Source organism: Tachypleus tridentatus, chromosome 13 (genome assembly GCF_004210375.1).
Source record: "Tachypleus tridentatus isolate NWPU-2018 chromosome 13, ASM421037v1, whole genome shotgun sequence".
Classification (NCBI taxonomy): Eukaryota; Metazoa; Arthropoda; class Merostomata; order Xiphosura; family Limulidae; genus Tachypleus; species Tachypleus tridentatus.
In genome coordinates, this window is record NC_134837.1 from 84,802,094 (window position 1) to 84,827,051 (window position 24,958).

Consider the following 24,958-nt stretch of genomic DNA (forward strand, 5'->3'; position numbering starts at 1 on the left):
TTTAGGGTGCGTATTTCATGATATAGTGCCTTACAAGGCTAAAAATACGGTACTACTTAATTCTATTGTTTTACAGTGCGTACCCATGTAAATTGAAATAACATTGGCTTTAGTGTGTAACAGCGTTCACGTGCGTTATACGATACACTGTTCCATAATAGAGTGGTTCTGATAAGCAACACATGCTCGAATGGTATGTCTTTACCTATACTTCCTAAGTAGGATTAAAAATTCCGTGACAGTTTTAGAAAGGAACGACGATGCCGTAAGACAAAAACCTCGTTTAATATGTTTAAAAATATCATGCACGCTGCTGTATGTCGGACTTTTTTTTTTCCGGTTAAAGCAAAAAACAGAATGTAAGCGCAGACATTCGCAAACTAACACAAATATTAATCTCTATCGTATATACTGAAAGAACAACAAACGGCTAACGCGGTAAAGTGTTCGTTTTGCCTAAAGCACATGTTTTCCCTTCCGATGTTGCTGTTAAACGTAAGATTACACAATGAACTACCTGATTTTGAGCCATATGAACTTTTTAGCTCACTGCTTTGTCACATTTCGGATTTGAGTTGTTCAGGAAAAATACGCATCGCCAAGGTACAAGATTGAAGGTTCGTCTGGACTGAATAAAACACACGATATATGTATGATATATATATGTACATAACTTGTTCAAATGATACTTCTATATGTTAATATTTACTTTTACTTCTATTTATACCTACCCACTCTCTCCAGTGGCTCAGCTGTAAGTCTAAGGGCTAAAAACCGTATTTCAATACTCATGGTAAGTACAAAATAAATAGCCCATTTATTATAAAAACTGTAAAAAACCAAGTCTTGGACCATGAATAGTTTGGTTTCGTTTTAAGAGTATTTTTCATAGAAAGAAAATAATTAACTTAAATTAATTATTAGCAAAATTGGAATTATTTCTTACACATGTATATATTTCGAAAACAACAAGCCTCCTCTATTTTGTATTTTCATAAAACTGGTTTAAAATGTTGACAATATGACTATATGAACAGTTGCATTCGTTGACACGCACATTGGCCTCCTTTTAAACTGTAACCGAACTGGCTGTCGCGCAATCTGAACACAGCTTTGTGAGTGTCTCATCATTGCAAAACAAAACAGGCTCCATATTTTGGAGCCATGAGTGAACTACAAAAATGACAATCAAATCCCACTATACAGAAGTAGACCAATTGTCATAATGGGTGCTGTTGATATGCTACTTTATATGTAATTAAAAATTAGGGCCGGCTATTCGCAGATAGACTTGTACGAAAATTTTAATACACACAATTTTGGGGGTGATCTTTCACGAATATAATACAACTTTCTCAAGAGTTTTACCAAACCAGTAAAAGTACATGAGTTTATGTGCTTAGAAAATCATCTTTAATATATAAACTAGGAAACAGACGGTGACATTAAACAAAAAAAAAAATCAACAAATAGTACTAAAAGCACGAGCCAACTAATTGGGAGAAGAAATGTTTCAAAAATTATTTTTGTGAGGCTGTTGGGAAACCACAGCTCATGAATATGTGTTTTGTTTTTAATTCTGCATCTGTTAATCGTTACTAATCAATAAATAGTTTATAACCGTGAAGTGTCCACGAGTACCTCCAGAAGAATAAAAAGACGTTAACAAAGGTTGACAGATTTTTCTCTGCTAGTCCGAGCAGTAAGAGAGTGATGAGATTCCTCGTTCGTGAATATCTAACCACGGGTATTGGAATCATTGGTATGTATTATTAACCGTAGGTTTACATTGGTATGTATTATTAACCGTAGGTTTACATTGGTATGTATTATTAACCGTAGGTTTACATTGGTATGCATTATTAACCGTAGGTTTACATTGGTATGTATTATTAACCACAGGTTTCTGTTGGTATGTATTATCAACTATAGGTTTACATTGGTATGTATTATTAATTATATATTTATATTGGTATGTATTATTAACCATAGGTTTCTGTTGGTATTATTAACCATAGATTTACATTGGTATGTATTATTAATCATAGGTTTTCATACTTCAACAGAATATGGTTTTATAAAATATCCTTTATTATCAAACGTACATGTAACTTCAGAAAGCGTTATCACTTTTACAAGAAAACCAATGAAGCTGAACCTGGATTTTTTTTCTCCGGTTGAGTTCTTCTTGGTCGAACAGAGGTTTCCTAATTGTATTCTGATATTTCAATGTATGCCAGCAAATGTTTGTCTACTTAGAATTATATTTAATCACAAACAATACTCAAAAAGTATAGTGAAGGCAACAAACCATTTACCGCTGTCAGTACATATATATGTATATACTGACAACTTACGTACACCTATAACATTAAGTTCATCTACTGAACTCTCTCACCTGTACTGTTTAAATATGAATTTAAACAAATGCAATATCCGGTTTCAAGAATGGATTTTGTGTGTATGTGTTTACTTTTTATTATTCAAATTTTAATTTTGTCAAATGTCAAAATTCTCTATAGAATAAATAAAGGTGCCAGACTGTAGATTCGATTTTTTATTGTTCTGTCTCGTCGCAGCTGCAAAAATAGCCTTCTGCACTTTGGGGCCGTGAATGCGATAAAACAGTAACAACTGATTTCCACTATTTGTTTAATGTAGCTTACGACCTGGCGATGAGTAATGTTGACTAACCGCCTTTCCTCAAGTCTCTCACTACAAAATCAGGGACGGCTGACGGAGGTACCCTTCAATACATTTGTACGAAATTGAACGACAAATCAAAGATGTGTTAGCATCTCCAGCAAAAGAGAAGATGACATTAATTTCCGTCAAACTATCTACTTAGAACAAAATTAAAATTCAATCTGGTTATAAGAATAGCTAATTGTTTCATCGGTATTACAATCATGTTGTTAATGGATGTAAACGCAGTAATACCGCCCGGTGGTTAGTTAGGGCGCTCGGCTCGAAATTCGAGGGTCACGAGTTCGAATCCCCGTCACACCAAACATGCTCGCTCTTTCAGCCATGGGGGCGTTATAATGTATCAATCAATCCCACTATTCCTTGGTAAAAGAGTAACTCAAGAGTTGGCGATGGGTGGTGATAACTAGGTGCCTTCCCTGTAGTCTTTCACTGTTAAATCATGAATGTATATCATGCAGCTTTGCGGGAAATGTTTTGAATAATTTGCACATCGTGTCAATATAAATGTTCACATAATCTGAGATAACGGAAAAACAACATTTCATGCTTGTTCATAGCATAATGAACAGTAAAATTGAGTTACTCTCGGAATAAATTGTATATATTTTGAAAAAATTCATTTATAAACAGCATGCGAAAAAACACAAAACTAACAGCATATAGTGCATGTGAAGATCCATCAACAGGGGGCGAAGTAATGGTAAATTACGCCGATAAAAACTGCAAGACGCAAAGCTGAGAATTTGTATTTATCTCTCTATAAATCCAATGAACATCCATACCAAATGTGGTGAGAATCCATCCACATTCTGTAAAGTAGTTACAAGGATATAAAACAGACAGAACTATTATATTTATATAGATACCAAATACCTGCTTAAATATAGAACTTCTTCACATTATATCATATTCTTACGTTTTACATCACGCTCATTTCCTTCGCTAATAATTTTTATTCCGGGTTGATAAAATACATTGATCACTGTAATTTAAGAGTACACTTGCTGTGAGCGGTGGCCCGCTGAGTTTTAAGCTTTACACGATTCACTTGTCCGCAGTAGGAGTAAAACAGAAGATAATAGTTTATTAGTGTATTTTTTGTGCTATCGTTTTAAAACAGAGCGTGTTTTCTAGTTAGCTCCTTGAACTGTGTAACCGAATTTCATGGATCATGGCTAGTTGCTGCAAAACGTTGCTGTGGTACAACAGTATTGGTCAGATTCTATTATTTGATCAGACAAAAGCAATTTAGGGCTAGCAATGGGTGCTGTTGGCTATAAGTTCCTTCTGTTTAGTTCAGTGGCTTTTAAACTTTTCTTTTAGACAGCGATCCATTTTCCTCTTGTATGTGGTACGTAATGCCCACATTCTGGACATGCGTGTACCAGTAATAAGAAACTGTCTAATATGTCATTATCACGAAATATTAAAAATTGTATTACACTACAATTTGGATCGCACAGGTTACATTATAACGCTCCCACGGCTGAAAGAGCGAGCACGTTTGATATGACGGGGATTCGAACCCGCGACTCTAAGATAATTTAGTAAGCTGCACTGGCTTCTGCGTTTCTGTTTTTAATAATTGTGTCATAACGTTCATTTGAGCTTGTTCACTATGTTTTAAGTTAACATATTGTTAAGGGTGAAGCTTCACAAAGAAGTGTTTTTCCTGTGCCCGCCACTGGGATCGAACCCAGAATTTTAGGTGACGTTCCGTGTGAGGGAGGTGGTCTGAAGATTACAAACATATAACTGTGAGAACGTATATTCTCCGTTTGGAATTCTAGTTGTTCTCTTTCAGCTTATAGACCTACTGCACTCTATACGATGTTTAGTGGAAACACATTATCATAAAGTGAAATGTGTGTAGAAGTATTGTAATGTTGGCAGATGATGAGATAGATTAAATGTAAATTGTAACTAGAGCAGAAATTGGAATTTGTGGGCTACGTTTCAGGAAATAAATCACAGATTAGCCTTGGAAGTTTATAGCAGTATGTAACAGACAACGTGTGAACAAGTGTAGGCTTCGAACATCATTTAATCCAAATGTTTTCTTGTGAAGCACCAGCACGTATGTACAGTGAATGTCAACTCTGTTTTACAAAACGTTTTGGAAAAGAATAAAAGGGGTAGAAGGTGGTAAGCTTCTCGAAGCCTTCAGCTCAATACACTCAATGGTGAAAGTAAACGTGCCCAAGGAAGACTAATCCTCTATTTTCCATTAAAGAAAATAACCAAAGAAAGCTTCCCACCCTCCCCAGCTATGCTGAACAATGAGTCAAGAGGAGCTAAAATAAGATTATAGGATAATTCATAGTTTGTGGAAAACTACAGTGAGAAGCTGGGCTTTATTGGACGAGATTGAAATTGCAGCTAACTGTCCACAGTTAGCTGGAACTGAGGGCATACGACTTTGATTGTCGTCTAAATTAATTGTAACTTTTTGTTCTCTAAGGTACGGTGTATACTTAATAAAACTTTGCACTGGATATTTGACCTCTTTAAAGTTTTCTGACAGAAATGATCTAGTATGGTAGGCACTGTACTTCACGCTTTTCAACCACTGAATACACTAATTTAGAGTCGGATTTTGTGTATTTTTGCGTGGATATTTATATCGACAGTAAATGATTTAATTAACAACCAACAAATAACGTTATACTGCGTTGTTATTGAACAAATCTGCATTTTACCTTGGTCACACTGACCTTTTTAATTTGCTTCCAGTTAAACGCCTACGAATCAACCCACGGCTTTGTGCACACGCATGTTGGCTTATCGCGCTGTAGAAAACTCGTGACTTCTATCTGATATGAGTAGATTTCGTGAATTTGCAGTAATTTATTAAATATTATCACCAAATAAATGCAACTGTCGCAGTTGAAATAACTATTGGTTTTATCCTTCCATATCTGGTTGAGAATGTATGTGAAATAAGGTATACTCAGGTAATCTTCCCTTTATTTCCAAGCAGGTGTTCTGTATGTGGATAAAATCATAAACATCTACATCCCGTGTACTCAGGTTAAAGGTTACGGATCGCATTGTTAGATCACTTTGTTACAGTCTTGTTATCCTCACATTTCCTTTTCCTTTCTTATGTCCGTCAAAAAAGGGGCTACTCACTCCATTCGTTTTCTAATGACCTCGAGTACTGTAATTCCCTAATCTTTCAACGAGTAACTGAAAGCCAGCCGTTTTATAACCTCTTATTAATTCAAGCAAAAATTCCTTGCAATTAAGTTCATAACACACATATACCATAGAAACTTGTACAGTGTAGGACTGTGTGTGCACCCATTCTCTAGGATATAGCAACCCCAAGTCAGGGTGTGAAACGTATATGTGTAGAACTTGGTATATGTTGAAAGATTCTCTTCCTTGTATATACTATATGAAATAGTTGCGTAGATATTCAGTGGATTATGGAATACCAAGCTAGGTCCTTTCTGTCTGACTTATTAGTGAGATATAACACCATTCTTGTTGTCCCTAATCTTTGCAAATGTACTTGGAAAGTTTCTTCTACCTTAGCATCCAGTGATAAGTTGCAAGTCCACAAAACGGAAGTGCGTAAACGAAATATTCATATGGATGAAAAGTGTTTTATTTGTTTACTTGAAGCTATGGGTACTTATTGACTTTCTAGCTTTAACAAAACGATCAACAGAGTCAGGTGGTCTGCTCTGAGGTTCTGTGATTCTCGTGAACATCTCTCAGCTTTTGTTTAATGAGTGACGTCATGTCGTAAGCTTCAGCTGAAAGGTCATCATTGTCAAGTGGTTTATGATTATACGATCCCTGTGAACAGCTTTAAACCTCTGGTCGGCTTATAATGTCACACAACTAAAGATGTTAGCAAAGGACGACTGCATTATTAACACATACACTGGATGCTGTTAGTTTTGTGTTCTTTTCGTGTGCTGTTTATAAATGATTTTTATTCAGAATATATAAGATGTATTTCGAGAGCAGCTCAATTTTACTGTTTATTATAGCATGAAATGTTTTTCGTTAACCCAGGTTTTATGAATATTTATATTGACACGGTATGCAAATTATTAAAAAGATCTAGGGTTTCATTTTCCTGCAAAGCTGCACGAAGGCTATCTGTGTTATACATCCCTAATTTAGCAGTGAAAGACTAGAGGGAAAGCAGCTGGTCATCGCCACCCACCGCCAACGCTTGGACTACTCTTTTATACTAGGATTGATTGTAATATTATAACGCTCCTACGGCTAAAAGGGCGAGCATATAAGGACGAGGATCCGAACCCGCGACCCACCGCTTGTGAGTCGAACGCTTTAACCACCTTGCATGCCGGGTCAAGTATTGAAGAAAAATACTTTCAAGTTTAGACTTCATATCAAGAAAGTGTACACAAGATTCAAATAGTGAATATTATACATGTTGATTTAATAATTTGTAAATAACTTGTAATGAAATCAAGCTAGCATGGTGTTTTAGGGGGATCAATACGCAATCTTTGGATCGTGGGTTCGAATCCTGTTCTCAAACAAGCTCATTCTTTCAATTTTGAAACCGTTACAACGTCCCAGTCGATCCCACTATTTGATTACAGTAGTCCAAGAGTGACAGTGATTGGTGTTGAATACCTGTTCCCCTCGTAGTTATCAGTTCTAAATTACTTTGTTTTTGTAGTTAAGCGCAAAGTTGCACAACGGGATGTACCCATCACGAGTATCGAAACTCGGTTTTTAGCGTTGTAACTCATAAATATATACAGCTGGGCCACTGGAGGGCTCTAAACTAAAGACGGATAGCGCAAGTAGCACTCGGGTAGACTTACGCGAAATTCAACAAACAAATAGAACAAGTTAACTACAGAACTAATAACTTACTTTCTATACCAGTTTGATTGAGAATGTTTAATGTCATAAATCACATGAAAACAAAAACCTAAAGATGTGTAGTGTGTTGACTGATTATCGTGGGGTGTTTTTAGGTTTCTGGGTGTAGGATGTGATTATCATATGACGCAGGTGTTATGCGTACAGGTAAACGATGGGTGGATTGAAGTCCACCAGATATTTATGGTGACGTCACATGGCGTTTTCACCATATAAGGAATTCCGAGCCTCTTAAATACTTAGTCATTGGAAGATAAAAGTGATTCCCTTGGAAACCACAATATAGGTTTCAGTTTTTCTTCTAGTTTATACGTACGTTTTGTGGAGCACACTTTCACTGTTGACGCTACGTAAGTAGTGTCGTCACGGCTCCAGCTGTTGTTGTTCACTGGCGAGTCTTGCTCTGGGCCAGTACTCTCAAATACGCCAACTTGATCTATTCGGGGAAAAGTTGAACTCTTATTACAGCTGGTTGCGTTGTACCATCTCACATCCGTACCTTTGACTGCAATCCCAAGATAGTTTTTTGAGCTAGATAAATAAGTTTGAAAATAATCCCCCGAGTGACCTCTGACCCGAATTTCAACTCTTTAACAGTTAGTGCAATGCCGACATCCACGTCTGATTCGTCGGTGAGGAGTTTACCATCAAAATCCCAAGGTTTGAAAGGAAATCGTATTTCTTTCTGGGTGATACTTTCATTGTATTGTCTAATTTCTGAGTTACATAGAATAGTTTATATTATTTTGTACGTCTCATTGTAGAAAATGAATGACAGCACGCATTTATATCATTATCGGCGTGCAAGTAAAAAACACAAAACCAGAAACGAAAACATTTGTTTCATTAAATGTGTGATAGCTCTTTCTGGAACTTTGTGCTTAATAGTAAACATCAGCATCAAATGTACAGTTGTGTCAGTTTTGACTTTTAGTACATAGTGACGCAAAAAGTTACAATATTGCTTCATAATTACTGATTAAAACGGCTGAAAGTTGTCAAACATTATAATCCAGTAGGCCTAATATTTGTGATAAATATTACGTAGAGCGCAGATTTTTTAAAATACTTTTCTTTAGATCTGAAATGTTTTTGTTAAACACTTCAAGTTGAAATTCGAAATGGATAAATTGAAAAGAATGTTAGAAAAACGTCTATAATTGATGAGTGTGTGTTTTTTATCACAAGTAATAGGAATACTGTTTTATATTGGGGTATGAACTGTTATATCACATTATAGGGTTGTAAGCTATATTTCCAATGTTTTGATTTAGATGTCTGCTCGAAAAAGTTAACGATAATATTTAGAGAGTTAGATTATTGAAAGTTATGAATCGAGAAGTAATCAGTGAATGAGAGATTGATTCAGTTTGTTTAATGTCAGGAATGCTATTCTGTGTTGCAAGTGAGAGCTATCGCGTGTTTTTTTCTCCCCAATAACCAATCGATTAGCCACGGAATTCAATAAGTCTGTTAATAAGTTACGCCTATTTTTCGTTTTGAATTTATGTTGAAAAGTTTATGTATTTGAAGCTAGGCCTAAAACAAGCGAAAGTAAATGCAACAAACATTTATTAATGAAATAAATTAATTCATTATCATAATGGTAATGTTTTGACTTGGCCCAGGATTTATACACTTCTATATTTATAATATAAACTTTATTACCTATTTCAAGTTAATTTGCATACTTAGATTTATGAGGGTTTTTTAATTTGTGGATACTTCACCGAGTGTTTGTTTTCTTTCTTTTTGTAACTTCGAAGGAATATCGAATTTTCGAACAATATTCAGCGCTTTTGTTTTTTTATTTCCTTGTAACAAAGGTTAATTTTCCTTTATTATGTTGGAGACCGTGCAGTTCAGGTAACATTAATTATCATAAGAGGAAAAAGAAAAAAAATATGTAGCCTTATAATATGCATTTAATATTTAGATAAGAATATTCTTGCTTTAAACTAGTTTGTTTGTTTTGGAATTTCGCACAAAGCTACTCGAGGGCTATCTGTGCTAGCCGTCCCTAATTTTGCAGTGTAAGACTAGAGGGAAGGCAGCTAGTCATCACCACCCACCGCCAACTCTTGGGCTACTCTTTTACCAACGAATAGTGGGATTGACCGTCACATTATACACCCCCACGGCTGGGAGGGCGAGCATGTTTAGCGCGACGCGGGCGCAAACCCGGGACCCTCGGATTACGAGTCGCACGCCTTACGCGCTTGGCCATGCCAGGCCTGCTTTAAACTAATCACAATGTTTTTATTATCGTAAATAATATAAAGTACCTACGTTTTGGTTTTTGTATCCAAAAAATGTCGCACGGTATTAACATCTACGAAAGTATGTGAAGAATTAGAGCCATTAATGCTATGGATGGCGAATCGGCGAGATTACCCCAGGCAATAGGTCAACCTATTTTAACTTCTATATTAAACTGTCTAAGCAGGAGTGCAGGACTAATTCTGAGTAAATGTGTAGGAAAGAAAACGAGAATGTAAAATAATACGTTAACCGCACTACATATTGACATATCCACAGTCGACGAGGCCTTTCGCAGTTCATCAGATTATTTTGGATACGATAGATACAGTAACGATCGAGGCGCTACCTATATCATAAACTGCTAGAACAACAACTGCTGTTGTGCCAAATAGATTTGGTAAGCGAGTTGTATTTATTATTCATAATATTTGAGAAATTCACAAATGGAACTTACGGTAAAAATTATAACAGTATTATTTAAAGGTCATTAGAAAATACCAATATGAATGGGCAATCGGTAGAATTGTACGCGTTTGCAAAACAATATATATATATATTATTAAATTAATAATATTTTTAATGACACACTTTGTGTTATTCTGTTAAGCAGATATTAAAGATGAACGTTAGTAGATAAGTAGGCGATAAAGGTGGGATTTTGTCTGTTGCGTCGTGTAGACTTGTTCAGATTTCGTCAAGGCTGTGTATGTCGTAAAGTTGTGTAGGTATGTTGTTAAACCAGTATAAAGTACTTGAGGGGGGGGGGGATAAATATCCCAACGGAAAAACACTTCATACAACTGAATGTTTAATATCAACACATTAATAAATGATTGTTTGGTGTGTTGTTAGCAAGGATAAAATGGCATTTAATTAACAAAAGAAGTGTAGATGGAAATATTAATCTCACGTGAAGTGGCGAAAACATTCTGTCGAAAATTTTACGAATCATGAACATTTGTATTTAGAGTCATTCTTGTACATTACGGTTTGAAATATTTAACTCTAATCTCTGCGATCCTAATATTTATTAGATATCAATTTTAAAGATCACACATTAAAGTAATTACAAAAAATGGGGTTACCACATCCTGAAATATTTGCTTAAGCTTACAAATATGCAAAATTTTAGATAAATCTCATAATATCTTATGTTAACAAATATAAATATAAGTACTTCGATATTTATTAAATTTGATATATGTTTAAATTATTGAAGAAGGTTTTGATTTCATAAGTTGTAAGTATCAAAAAAAATTATTATTAGAAACAGGCCCGGCATGGCCAAACGTGTTAAGGCGTGCGACTCGTAATCTGAGGGTCGCGGGTTCGCATCCCCGTCGCGCCAAACATGCTCGCCCTTTCAGCCGTGCGGGCGTTATAATGTTACGGTCAATCCCACTATTCGTGGGTAAAAGAGTAACCCAAGAGTTGGCGGTGGGTGGTGATGACTAGCTGCCTTCCTCTAGTCTTACACTACTAAATTAGGGATGGCTAGCACAGATAGCCCTCAAGTAGCTTTGTGCGAAATTCAAAAACAAACAAACAAACAAAAGATATTCCAATATAAAAATTAACCGTGTATGTTTTCTTTGTATTTTTTTTAATAGTTAAGTTAGTTAAGCAAAGAATGTATAATTAATGTAAACATATATAAATTAGCATTTTGTGTGCGTGGAATAAGCACGTTTTAGGGAAAGAATGAAAATACATCGTTGTTAAAGCGTCAGTACATAATTATATGTAACCTTTGTTTGTTTGGGAATTTCGCACAAAGCTATTCGAGGGCTATCTGTGCTAGCCGTCCCTAATTTAGAAGTGTAAGACTAGAGGGAAGGCAGCTAGTCATCACCACCCACTGCCAACTCTTGGGCTACTCTTTTACCAACGAATAGTGGGATTGACCGTCACATTATACACCCCCACGGCTGGGAGGGCGAGCATGTTTAGCGCGACGCGGGCGCAAACCCGGGACCCTCGGATTACGAGTCGCACGCCTTACGCGCTTGGCCATGCCAGGCCTATATGTAACCATACTGTTTAAAGTTTTTTTTTTCATAAAAAACAGCCTAAATGGATTCTCAGTTCCTTTCGAAAAATTGGTTTATTTTATGTATATTGAGAACGAACATTGTAAAGTGGTTAGTTATTTCCTAGTAATACCTTACACGAAATTGTTTCTGTCATAAGCGTGTATCAATTGTGGACTTTCACAATAAAACTAATTTTGGGTCTTGTTGTTTGTTTATCTGACACTTTGTCCTTTTGTTGCACAAGGCACTAATTTAAATGTTCAGGCGTTAACTGTTTATGTTAGGTGTACTTAATTTCGGCTGAATCCATTTAGATGTGTCAACACGCGTGTGTGGAAACAGTGTTGGTGGTATGTTTTGTTTTTATTCTGGATGTGGTTATTAAACGTCTCACTCGTATTAAGTATTCGCTTCTTTTTTCCTTATTTTGAATAGAATAAAAACAAATGTTATTCATTTAGATGTCATTTTTGACATTAAAAATACACAGTGCAATAACTTTAGTAAAATGATATCGTTGGATAGAATAAAAATGTGATTAGTTAGTCTGACTTCTTCAGGCTGTCTCGAGCTACACGGCATGCCTTCCTTCAGTCACCTCCCACAAACTTAACCGCTTGTCATGATTTCGTTGGACAAGGTTTCTTGACTGTCATACTTCTTTTAATGTTTGTTTTGTTTTGAATCTCGCGCAAAGCTTCACAAGAACTATCTGCGTTAGCCGTCCCTAATTTAGCAATGTAAGACTAAAGGGAAGGCAGCTAGTCATCACCAACCACCGCCAACGTTTGGGGTTACTTTATTACCAACGAATAGTGGGTTTGATCGTCACATTATAACGCCTACATGGCTGAAAGGACGAGCATATTTGTTGTGACAGGTATTCGAACCCGCGATCCTCCGATTACGAGTCGATTGCCTTAACCACCTGGGCATGCCGGGGCGATTTAATATTTGTCAAAACCTTGTTATTATAATAACTTTTTACCCATCTACTAATATTTTAAATGTTCAACTTGATAAGCAACTTAAATGATGCAGTGGAAACAAGTTATTATTCGCGTTAATTTTAAACGCATGAAGATACTAGTACAGAAAAAAAAAGACAGTTGTTAAACTGTAGTTAAAATGCGATAAAAAAACTTGCGTAAATTCCCTGCTACGGAGGTAAACCTTTTCCAGTTATGGCCCTTGTCAGAGGATGGTAAACTCAAACTTAATCACTTAAAATCTAGGTAATAATGTTTAATACACAGATATATATGTATTTAAAACATTGATCACATACTCTTTCAAAACAATGACTTCTTAACACCTTTTGTAAAACTTATGTCTGATCTATTATCATGCCACCCAGTAAGTCAACCTATACTTGTGGATTTACAATACTAAAATCGGGGGTTCGATTCATTGTGGTAGATAGAACATATATAGTCCATTGTGTAACTTGGCACTAAACACTAAAAACAAAAAAGTTAAATGGAAGAAGAACTGTATTTAAGGTATCGCTACCGCAGTCGTCCCTTGTTCTGAAATACTAATAAGAGGAAATGCAGTTAATAAACAGTATCCTATCACCCACGCTAAACGTGCAACTTTAAGATTACACCGTAACGTGCAAGAAATATCGTGTGGCATCGCACGGATTCGAACACGGGTTGTCAACTCTGAAATTAGTTTTGGCCCGAGGCCGCGCCCATTGAGCAAACATTTTATCAATATTTAAACCCAGTTTTACAGAGTAAATTAAGGAACTTATAATAATAAGTACCGTAAAAATAATATAAGCACAATTACTTTTATACAGTTGTTACATAACTATTAACTAAAATCAGGGGTTCGATTCCCCTCAGTTGACTCAGCAGATAGCCCGATGTGGCTTTGCTATAAGAAAACACACACACTCATTGCTTACGAAAGTAGAATCAACGGAATTGACTGCTTTTGCCATGGCTATTCCGACGAATCGTTAATACAGGTTGTTAAAACGGACAGCTGCAAGATGCAGGAAAATATTGTTAATTTGAGGACTTTGGGTAAAATGGTCTTTTTTCTCTTTTTTTTTTTTTCAAGCACTGATCATTGCAAGTGTAAGATGCTGAGAATGGGAGGGCATTCACAATTTAAATAATTATTCAATCACTTTCACAGCTCAGCAGTAAACTCGAGGGCTTACAAAATTTAATTCGGATTTCGATCTCTACAGTGAGCAGAGCGTAGACAACCCTCAACAAAAACTTTCCCATGGTTTGCACCCATGGCTTTAAACTCTGGTCTGTCCAAAGCTCATTGTATTGATAACGACTTTCTAGGAAAACTTAAGACATCGTTCATTTACAATATTTATATCTTTGCTGTTTGAAACTGTTCACAAACGTATGCGTAGATTTTTTGAGAAGTCCTTCAATTCGTTGTTGTGTTACCATATTGTCAGTTGACGTGAAAATATTAAAGTCTGACTCCGAGTCTGTGTCTTTATGGCTTTTTAGTAATGGTGATCAGAATAACTTAAAAAACAAAACTAAAAACGACGTATATATTAATTAGCTGACAACGACGCGTAGATTTCAGACAGTTTTTGTTTATTTAAATAAAACTGTTCCAGACTTCCAAATATTCATACCCTTCACGTATTTTAGTGACTAAATGCTAATTTTGGGCGAACCTAACCGCAACTAGCAGAATGAGATTTGAGAAAACAGCCGTGGTTTGTGCCTGAGCACTGATATGTAGAGCTTGTCTATATGTACACTCCCACGAACGCCAACAAGGGTTACGCATCGTTATCTCTTCTGGTGAGACTTAACTCCAAGGACTGCAAACCTCAACATCTGCGTTCTAACTGTTGGCCTAGTTTGTTTGTTGTTTTAAACTACGGCATAGCGCCTCATAGAACTACTATGAATTTGTTTGTTTGTTTATGTGTTTATGTTTTTGTTTTTCGCACAAAGCTACTCGAGGGCTATCTGTGCTAGCCGTCCCTAATTTAGCAGTGTAAGACTTGGGAAGGTAGCTAGTCATCACCACCCACCGCCAACTCTTGGGCTACTCTTTTACCAACGAATAGTGGGATTGAACGTAACATTATAACGCCCCTACGGCTGAAAGGGCGAGCATGTTTGGTGCGACAGGGCTTCGAACCCGCGACCTTCAGATTACGAGTCGAGTGCCTTAACCACCTGGCCATGCCGGACCCATATAGGGAGAAGAATAATTAGTGATAATATCTGTCAATATCAATGGATCTTCTCAAGTTATAGAGATTATAAAACTAAAACTTGAAAATCATCTTGGCTTATGTCGTAGTCTAATGGGTAGAAATCTACAGAGGTAGAACATTTTCCTTCAGTGTTGGAAGGCAGAAGTATTGATTTATCGTACGTGTTGGTGCTGTTTGGTATTGGGATCGTCGGTGTGTCAGTCTGATTTAGGCTTGTTTAGAATTTCGCGCAAAGCTCCACGAAGGCTACCTGCGCTAGCCGTCCATAATTTAGCAGTGTAAGACTAGAGAGAAGGCAGCTAGTCGGCACTACCTACCTCCAACTCTTGGGCTACTCTTTTACCAACGAATAGTGTGATTGATTGTAACATTATAAAGCTCCCACGGCTGAAAGGGCGAGCATGTTTGGTATGACAGTGATTCGAATACGCAATCCTCAGATTACGAGTCGAGAGCAAACCACCTGACCATGTCGGGCATGTGTCATTCTGAATAGCTAGCTTTCTTACATTGTTTCAACTGGAACTGTGTTTTTTAGTTATTTCGCTTGTGGGGTTTCTGTTATCGTTTCCATTCTGGTTCTATTTGAGTTTCGTTGGTCTAGCCTATTTTACAGTTAGTTATTTCAACTTATTTCTATCCCCAAGTGGGCCTAACGCCGCCTGAAGGGGTCACCTGTTTTATCCGTTCACAACAATCCACAGTAGTGTGTTGTCTGTCAGTCTGTAGACATCACTAAAATCGAATCACATAAGGGACGCTTAACGTTGCAATTTGTACTGTTAGTAAAGCGTGTACATGCTATGAATTACTTGAATAATTATGCACTCTGTAGGCTACAACACAGCATGACACATAAACTACAAAAACAAGAAATAAAAAATATTTGTTGCGCTTAATTTGGGTTTTATTTAGTCTTGAAACAAAACATTGTCAAGGACCCTGCAGAAGCACGTCTAGTTTTTTAACTTTTTTGAGGTAGAAGCTTGTACACTTTTAAAAAGACTTAAACTAGTATAATTATAATACTGCATTTTAGGTAAAAAGCTTACGCCATCTTTTAGCTAGGAGATCATACATAAGTCGACCATAAACGCATGCCAACGAGAGTAGATAAGCTACGAGTTAATTACCGCGGTATCCTCTGAAGTTTGAACCACCAACCGAAGAGGGTGTGTATGTTTTCCAAAGTTGATTGGTGACCTGCAAACACATCTGAATTTTTTACCAACGAAAATTTGCATGTAGACACTTTAAAATATATCTTTTGCACGGTTAGGGAAGAAATGTTACTTCGAATGATATGATGAAAGTGAGTTATTTCTCATGCGGCATGAGAAGTAGGGTGTATATTCAGCATTTAATAGTATACTCATCTAACCATCATTAAAATTTATATTTAGGTTCTAAACGTTTTACAAGCAAATCGCACAAGTGATCTTTAATATGCACACGTTTGTTTTGTTTTTTCCACTTCGCACAAAGCTACGCAAGGGCTATCCGTGCCAGTCGCCCCTAATTTAGCACTGTAAGACTAGAGGAAAGGCAGTTAGTCATCAGCACCCACTGCCAACTCGTGGACTACTATTTTACCAACGAATAATTGGATTGATCGTAGTATTATAACACCCCACAGCTGAGAGGACGAGCATGCTTAGTGTAACAAGAATTCGAACCAACGACCCACAAATTATAAGTCGAACGCCATAAACAACTGTTCATGCCAGGTGTATATGCACAAGCTGTTTAGTTATAACAGAACAAAAATAATGTATCAAGAAACTTGTTTTTTAGTGTTGACGTGGATATTTTTGGCCTTAAAACAAGATGGTTAAAGAGACTGGAGTTTATAATGGATCCTGGACATTGTCTCACCTCCATGATCACTAACTCTCACTTTAAAACAAACTAACTCTTGATGTTACATCCATTTTCATAAATACAGACTTTTGAAAAAAAAATTTACATTACTTTGATAAAACATAAGATGCATACTTTGTGAAAAGTTATAACAATAAGACTTGAATGCAGTAATCAAATGAAGTCGACTGCTAAAATTTATCTAATTTTTATAAATGTTCAAGAGGTATTCTGAATAACGTTTCTGGTCTGGCATGGCCAAGTGGGTTAAGGCACTCAACTCCTAATCTGAGGGTCTTGTGTTTGAATCCCCATCACACCAAACATGCTTGCTCTTCCACCTATGGGGCATAATAATGTGACAGTCAATTTCATTATTCATTGGTAAAAAGAGTAGCCAAAGAGTTGGTGGTGGGTTTTAATGACTAGCTACCTTCCCTAGCATAGATAGCCCTCAAGTAGCTTTGTGCAAAATTCAAAAACAAACGATGTTTCAATTACCCTAATTTTTCATTAATTAATTGAATTGTCATATTTTGTTTTGTGTTCAGACAGAATTGTTTTTTTCGTATGTCTTTTATATTTTCCAGTCATTTTCTGAAAATATTTATTTTCCTGTATTCAACTGAAAAATGTGTTTGATAATTGTTTTATTGAAATAGAACCACTTCTTTCTAGTGAGACGCCAATTTTATGCAACGGAGTGCCAACTTTTTTGCAACAATGTATAATTTCTCATTTTGAAAAGTAAAAGCTATAATTACTAAATTACCTACCTAATTAGATTCTCACTTTGAAACAAACAAACTTTCAAGATGTTTTAAAAAAAGTAATAAAAATAAATGTAAAGGTAAACTATATAAAAAATATTTGGGTGAGACATTGTCGATATCCCTTTTAATAATTGGTTGATTTGTGTAGCCATATAGTGTATTCAGTCAACCAATAAAATAAGTCAGTTGACTACTGCATAAGATAGTAGATTGATTGTGTATGATTACCTAATGCTTAGAGAAAAATAATAAAATTAAATCTTCCAAAATTATGTTTCCCAAAAAAATTTTGGTTGGACAACGTCTAATTTAACACTGCAGCCATATAAAGATGATGGAAAATTGCAAAGTAAATAAAACATACTTTTTTTTTTTTTTAGATTTTGGAAAAATTTCAAATTGGTATTATATTTATAACTTTTCTTTGATAATCTTTATGATCTACTGTTGCTGTGTAGGTATTTTGAAATGAATTGATTGATTTGTGTTTAAAACTTTTATTCAGAAGATGCTATTGATAGCCAGGCTCAGAGTAGTGAAAATTACAGAATTGGAGACAAAGTGTGGGTGAATGGCACAAAACGTGGTTGCATCCAGTTTCTTGGAGGGACCAAATTTGCACCAGGGCAATGGGCTGGAGTTGTTTTAGATGAACCTTTTGGAAAAAATGATGGTTCTGTTGGAGGAGTTCGTTATTTTCAGTGTGAGTCCAACAAAGGTGTTTTTGCCCGTCCTCACAAACTTTCACGAGTTCCCATCAGTTCTACCAACATTCCTACTAATGGAACTTTGCAAACAAGCTCAGACAAGACCTCAGAAGGAAAGATGACAAGTTCAATGACAAGACTACTACCAGTAAATGCAAAAGAAGGGATGACACCTCGTGGCATCACCAGTACTGCTACTTCTGATGAAAGTCTATTTAAAGTTGGAGATCGGGTTTTGGTTAATGCTACTGATGGTGTTAAGACAGGGACCTTGTGTTATCTTGGAAACACTGAGTTTGCACCAGGGCAGTGGGCAGGAATTGACCTGGATGAACCTCAAGGAAAAAATGATGGCTCAGTTGCTGGAAAAAGGTGATTAGATAAACAGATTACTGAGAAAACATTCATATGTAGCCATTAGTGTAACTGTTCATTTTAACTACTATTTTAAATATCCATCTTTGTGAAACAAATATAATTGTATGGAATATTTCATAAGCATATTTGACATTATTTATAAAAAATGTATTTAATAATTATGTTTTTCTATAAATAATGTCAGATATACTTTTCTTAAGTCCTAGGAGAAAACAGTAAATACTAATAAATACATTTATGTTTGTTAGGTGAAAATTATTTATATATTTATAACTTTGCACATTTTATTTTTTGTATTACAGATAAGAAGTGTTAGATTACCAGATTTAGTCTTAGTAACTTCATACAAATTGGAATTGTAACCATTTAATGATATATGGTAAGCATTCACACATTATGTATGTGCAAGATTTTAAGCATATGTGAATTGCTTCTAATTCCTTGTTGCTATATTTTAATAACCTAGTTTTTAGGTGCTGTAAAACAAGAGGGCTTAACAGTAAAGGGCTTATAACTCTTGTTTTTTCTTAGCCAAAATAGAAAGAGCTGGCCTACTTTTAGTACCTATCTGTAATAAGTTGAATTTATTAAGTGCAGAATCTAATTATGTAAACATCTAAAATGCAAATTAAAATAAGACATTAGTTGTACACCTCATATAGTTACTAGATCTCTAGATTTGTTCTGCTTTAGGCTAGAAAATTTAAAACTGTTTTTTTCAGGTTAATGTTTCTTCTGTACTTTATATTTTAGTGTGGACTAATACGTATGAGACTTATAAGCACGTAACACAAATGTGTATTTGTAACATCACAATGACAGAACATAGATCTGTAACATACTTGAGTAAGAAAATATGAATTAAGTAATCCAGATTTGAACATAACTATAATATAATATAAAATACTCTGGATAAACTTGCCAACATCAGCCAGGTTTAGTTTTCCCTTTAGAACAAGTGAATATTTCACTTGTACAGAAAATAAGTAAACTAATTCTGTTTGGTTTTTTTTTTTTAATTTTTCACAAAGCTACACGAGGGCTATCTGTGCTAGCCGTCCCTAATTTAGTAGTGTAAGACAAGAGGGAAGGCAGCTAGTCATCACCACCCACCGCCAACTCTTGGGCTACTCTTTTACCAACGAATAGTGGGATTGACTGTCACATTGTAACGCCCCCACGGCTGAAAGGGCGAGCATGTTTGGCGCAACTGGGATGCAAACTCGCAACCCTCAGGTTACGAGTCGCATGCCTTAACACGCTTGGCCATGCCGAGCCAGGCTAATTCTTTTCATCTAGTTTTTTTTTTTTTAATTTTACAACATATTCATAGCTCTAAACTTAAATGGGTTTTTTTTTTACTCAGAATACACCCAAGTATAATAATATTTGAATGAAGCTTACACTGACTTTTAATTTGATGAAATTAATGGCTATTATTTATTGTTACAGCACATTTAACTTAAGAATGTTGAAGTAATTGGTCCCAATCGACAGTTTGTAAAACATCATTTACTGACTGTGTAAAACCAATTCCATCTTATACTGATATTAGCTTCTAGGCTGTGCTTTTTACTCAGGCGTTTTTCTTTTCTTCCAAAGATACTTTGAATGTAAGATGAAACATGGATTGTTTGCACCTGTCCACAAAGTGGCCAAAGCAGGGAAGAGCTCCAGCACAGCTCGAGTCACTCGTCTTTCTTCAGGTCCTGCTCTACCACCCCACCATCGATCAGGAAGTCATGAGTCTATCAACAGTTCCACTAGTTCTACTTCTAGTGCTGCACGTGGTGGCAAGGTAAGGACTAGAGTGACATCACTCACTACTCCCCAGGTACTAACCCAGTATTAATGTACTCACATTCACCTTTCCCTTCATGGTTTAGATTCATGTTGATTTTCTGTTCATACTCATAATGTCAAAGCCAAAGCTTACTATCTGATCTAAGAAATGTTACAACTTAAAACATGACAAGGTAATACTAATTTGTATCTTTTCCACATACAAAATTATCAATATTTATATTTAGTAACCTGAATTGAACTTGTTAACTACTATTGTTATTCAATTTGTCTTCACTTTTCTTCAAATTAACATAAGTTATTTATTGTAGTCTGGCATTTTCCCTGTGTATTTGTTTTATAATTTGACTAATATTATTAACACTGATGAACTACAGTCTGTACAAAATAAAGAAACTTAATAAAGTGACCTCTAAGACTAATTGCAACAGAACTCTGTTAGAATTTTCTGTTTAATGAGTATACAAAATGTTTTATATTAAAACAAACTTCATGCCATTGTACAGTGTAGTTGAGTCACATGACTGATGTAATTTGCTTGCAATAAATATGAATATTTGACGTTAGTTTTCTCTTAGCAAATTAAACAAGTTGCTGTAATGCAATGTCAGCTAATGTTAGATCAACATACATTGCAAACATGGCATTTAAACAAAAGGGGTTTCATGTTGAAACAATTAGAGTAGATCCAGAGCTTCAATGCATAACACATTTAAACTTTTGAGCATTATAACAAGATGTGAAAGGAGCTGAAATGAAAGTTTAATTTTCTGTAATTTAAAACATCTGAAGCTATTATTAATTAATTTACATAAAAATTTAAAACTCTTAGCTTGGTACATATTTTAAGGTTACAGTTCAGTATATTTGTTAGTAATACAAGTAAGATATGATCTGATTTACTAATGCATTTTAAACTGAAAGCACATCAGTAGCTACAAATTTATTATTACAATACCCACCAGTAGTGGCTCGGCAGTAAGTCTGAGTGCTTATAGCACTACAAATAGGGTTTTGATGTTTATAGTGGACACACTACAGATGGCCCTCCATGTAGCTTGGTGCTTAATACAGAATGAAATGCAAAAAAAAAAAAAAAAAACTAATGGCATCTTACTTTAGTATGATTTTGAGAGGAAAAATTACAACCTGGTTAGTTTTTGTTGTATCCAAATTGCATCATGAATTAACAAGTTTTATTTCACCTAAAGAGTTTTAATGAGACAGTACTTTCTGTCAGCCTCAACATCCAACTTATATTTCAAGTAACTTTTTAGCTTCTTTATTCCTTTTCTATAATCTGAAAACTTTTTGTTAGGTTTAGCTCAGTGCAAAATTCTAATATTTCACCCTGTTTTTATCTTTTTTTCATACAAATCTAGAAGTACATCATAAGTCTTGGCCAATGAAAAACATGCAGAGAGTACTTTGTGACTAAATAATGAAGAGATGCCTAAAACACATGGAAAATTTCCAGTTGTGCATTGTAGTACAGCATTTACAATCAGCAAGAAAATGTTTTGTTTTTCCAAGTTGTTAGATATGCTAATAACTGTCTATTATGTTTCCTTACATAATATTTTGTTCAAAGACACATTTTATTGTAGATAGAACTTTTAATTATGCAAGCATTACCCCCAAAATATGTTCTTCAGGTTAACTGCTGAGGTGATAAGTGTTTGGACAGAAGGGTAGTCCTTATTTTCAGGTTTAAACTTTTAAAGCCTTTTTAAGTTTGTTTTAATGTACCTTAAAATATTCATTGTTAAATGTCATTCATTTTTGACCATATTTAGAAGTTCCTCATTGAGGATTAAATTTTAGACTACAATAACCTGGTACTGTACACATTATGTGATATAAAAAAACGTGTTTGTTATGTATTGTGAGTTATTTGTGTAAACCAAATTATTATTAATATTTTATTATATATACAATGGTTTAATTATATGATGTTGTATCTTTTTGGTGTGGTTAGTAACTTTTGCACTGTTATTGTTTCCTTTTTTGTTGCTAAGAAAGCATCTCCTGTATTCCTACATAACTTGAAGTAGTAATTGTTTTTGTTCTTTGATATGATGGGATTATACTCCTCAATGAAGGTCACACTCCCTTCAGCATTATTACATTCAAGTACTGAAAAATCCAGATGGAATTTTGAGGTACCTAAAGAAATCTTTTGTTCTTTGTGATGCAGTGTCCTCCGACTTCCAATTCAGCTCGATGCACTTTGACATTTAATCCATGCCTTCCTTCTGTGTGCTTCAGTTTTTCATTTTTGAATTTTTCTTTAGCTTTGCACATTTTTTTTAAAAAGCTTCTTTGCTTTGGTAATAGCATAATGTTCTGCCTGGACAACTTGGAATTTGAGCTTCATTCCATAAACCTGCAGCTTCCTTGGTCACAACCTTTGAACATCCACAAACTATCTTTTTTAATGTTTTGTGATGGCAGGAGAATATATGTATAACTTGCTTCCTGTTTATTCAATTTCTTCATGAAACAAGCAGCCAAAATGCAGTCTTACTTCTTGTTGCAGTACTGAGTTGCCCTGTATGCTAATACAGTGTACACTAAAATTATAGAGAAGGATCTTCTTGAGTGCTTATACATGTATATCCTTAAAGAAATTCTAAAACCTACTGTTATGTCATACAGAATATTCCTGATGTAAAAAGTGGCAGCTTGAATTATTTATATACTGTATGTTTTTGAACTTTCTGAATATTGTGGAATACTTCAAGATATGTAACAATATGCCAGAATGTGCTACTAAGATATTCCCTAATAATATGCTAAAACATTCCAGAATAATATAGAACCATCCAGAATTATTTAGAATATTCTAAAATATTCAGATATAGCGTGAGATATATAAACACAAAGTAAAATGTCAATTACCCTGAGCAACTTCTAAATGTTATTCAATATGAATAAAATTTGTTGTGAATTACTTATTTATATATTGGAACAAAGTTAGAGGGTGAGTGTAATGAATATCAAAACTTCAGCTATATAGACGAACACGTTGGATGGTGATTAAAAATCACATTAGAAAATGTCTCCTTCATGAACTAAATCTTTTACCTTATCTACCTGCAACTCAAGGATAGTTTTAATAGAATGATATATATATATATATATATGGTTCAGTCTATAAACATCTTATAAAAATTTATATAACTTGTACTTGGTATATGATAGTTTTTATATTTTTTGGTATTTGTATAGGCATGGGTTTCTAAGTTAAGCTTTACTTTACTTCTTACAGAAATCCTCACGACTCTCTGCGGAAAATGTCACAGCTTCAAATAGTACCCTTAAGGTAAGCTGCTTATTGATTTCTAACTTAGTAGTTGCTTTGTTAATTTAACACTTACCCTACCAGATCAGTAAAAATTACTTACCTGGTGTAATAAAGCCACTGGAGGTTTGGAAGGAGAAGCTTTTTCATCATGTTAAACTATTTAATCAAATAGAAATACAAAATTATTCATTTAAGGGAAATGACAGTGCTTGTAACCTTTGCTAACTAATGCTTTATTCATATTGAAAACATTTTAAAACATGTACAACAAATTTTATAGTTCATCTTGTATGTTATTACTTCACTTTTTTCTCAGAAGAATAATGAAAATATATACAAACTAAACAGCACTTAGGCATTAACTGAGAAAGGTGAAAAACATTACTGAGAGAAGGTATTTTACTTTATTAGTTCAATGAAAGTAATCATAAAGTGTGATGTAAAGTTAGATCAGCCATGATCTCAATATAAACAAAAAATGAATCTTCTCATTTTAAGTAAATATCACAGTAAATATAAATAACAAAATTAGTTCGTTTTTAGATATTAAGCTTCAGATATGTCATTTGAAGAAACTTTTAATAATAGAAATTATTCAACTCCAAGACAAAGAGCTGGTTCCTGTTGTGAAGAATGACATAAATTATAGTTTTAAGTTAACTTGAACTACGTTTAAACAGAAGTAAAAGTGAGGATTACAATGGTAATACGTACATAAAATTATATTGATTTGTCCTAAACATATCATAATATTTTATAAACTTTCAAAGAGCAATGTTAAATAAATGTCCATCTTGATTACACCTGTCTAAATCTATAGTTTAAAAATATCTTACAAGTTTATCTCCTTAATAAAGCCCACCTGAAGTTCACAGACAAGATTACCAGGCAGAAGTTTTTATGTTAATCTTACTTTTGATAGGAACATCTATCTCACACTCACTTTACATTCTTTGTTTTCCTTGTTGACCTTGAAACTGTGTTCATTGGCTCAGATACAGTAAGGTCATCAATTCAAATATAAACAA

General features: G+C 34.8%; 1 protein-coding gene across 5 annotated transcripts in view; it reads left to right on the top strand.

Moving 5' to 3' along the window:
• Positions 1–24,958, top strand: part of LOC143239610 (uncharacterized) — a 113,611-nt gene that overhangs the window by 31,341 nt on the left and 57,312 nt on the right. The window contains exons 1-4 of one of the 5 annotated variants that reach the window (XM_076480883.1): positions 7,849–8,247; positions 18,244–18,814; positions 20,423–20,618; positions 23,895–23,948. In XM_076480883.1, coding sequence (XP_076336998.1) covers positions 8,193–8,247; positions 18,244–18,814; positions 20,423–20,618; positions 23,895–23,948 — 876 coding nt within the window. In that variant the 5' untranslated portion in view covers positions 7,849–8,192. Of the gene's footprint in view, positions 1–7,848; positions 8,248–16,276; positions 16,415–18,240; positions 18,815–20,422; positions 20,619–23,894; positions 23,949–24,958 lie in introns of those variants that run through there. The other 4 variants (XM_076480882.1, XM_076480884.1, XM_076480879.1 and 1 more) reach the window with 4 other exon arrangements.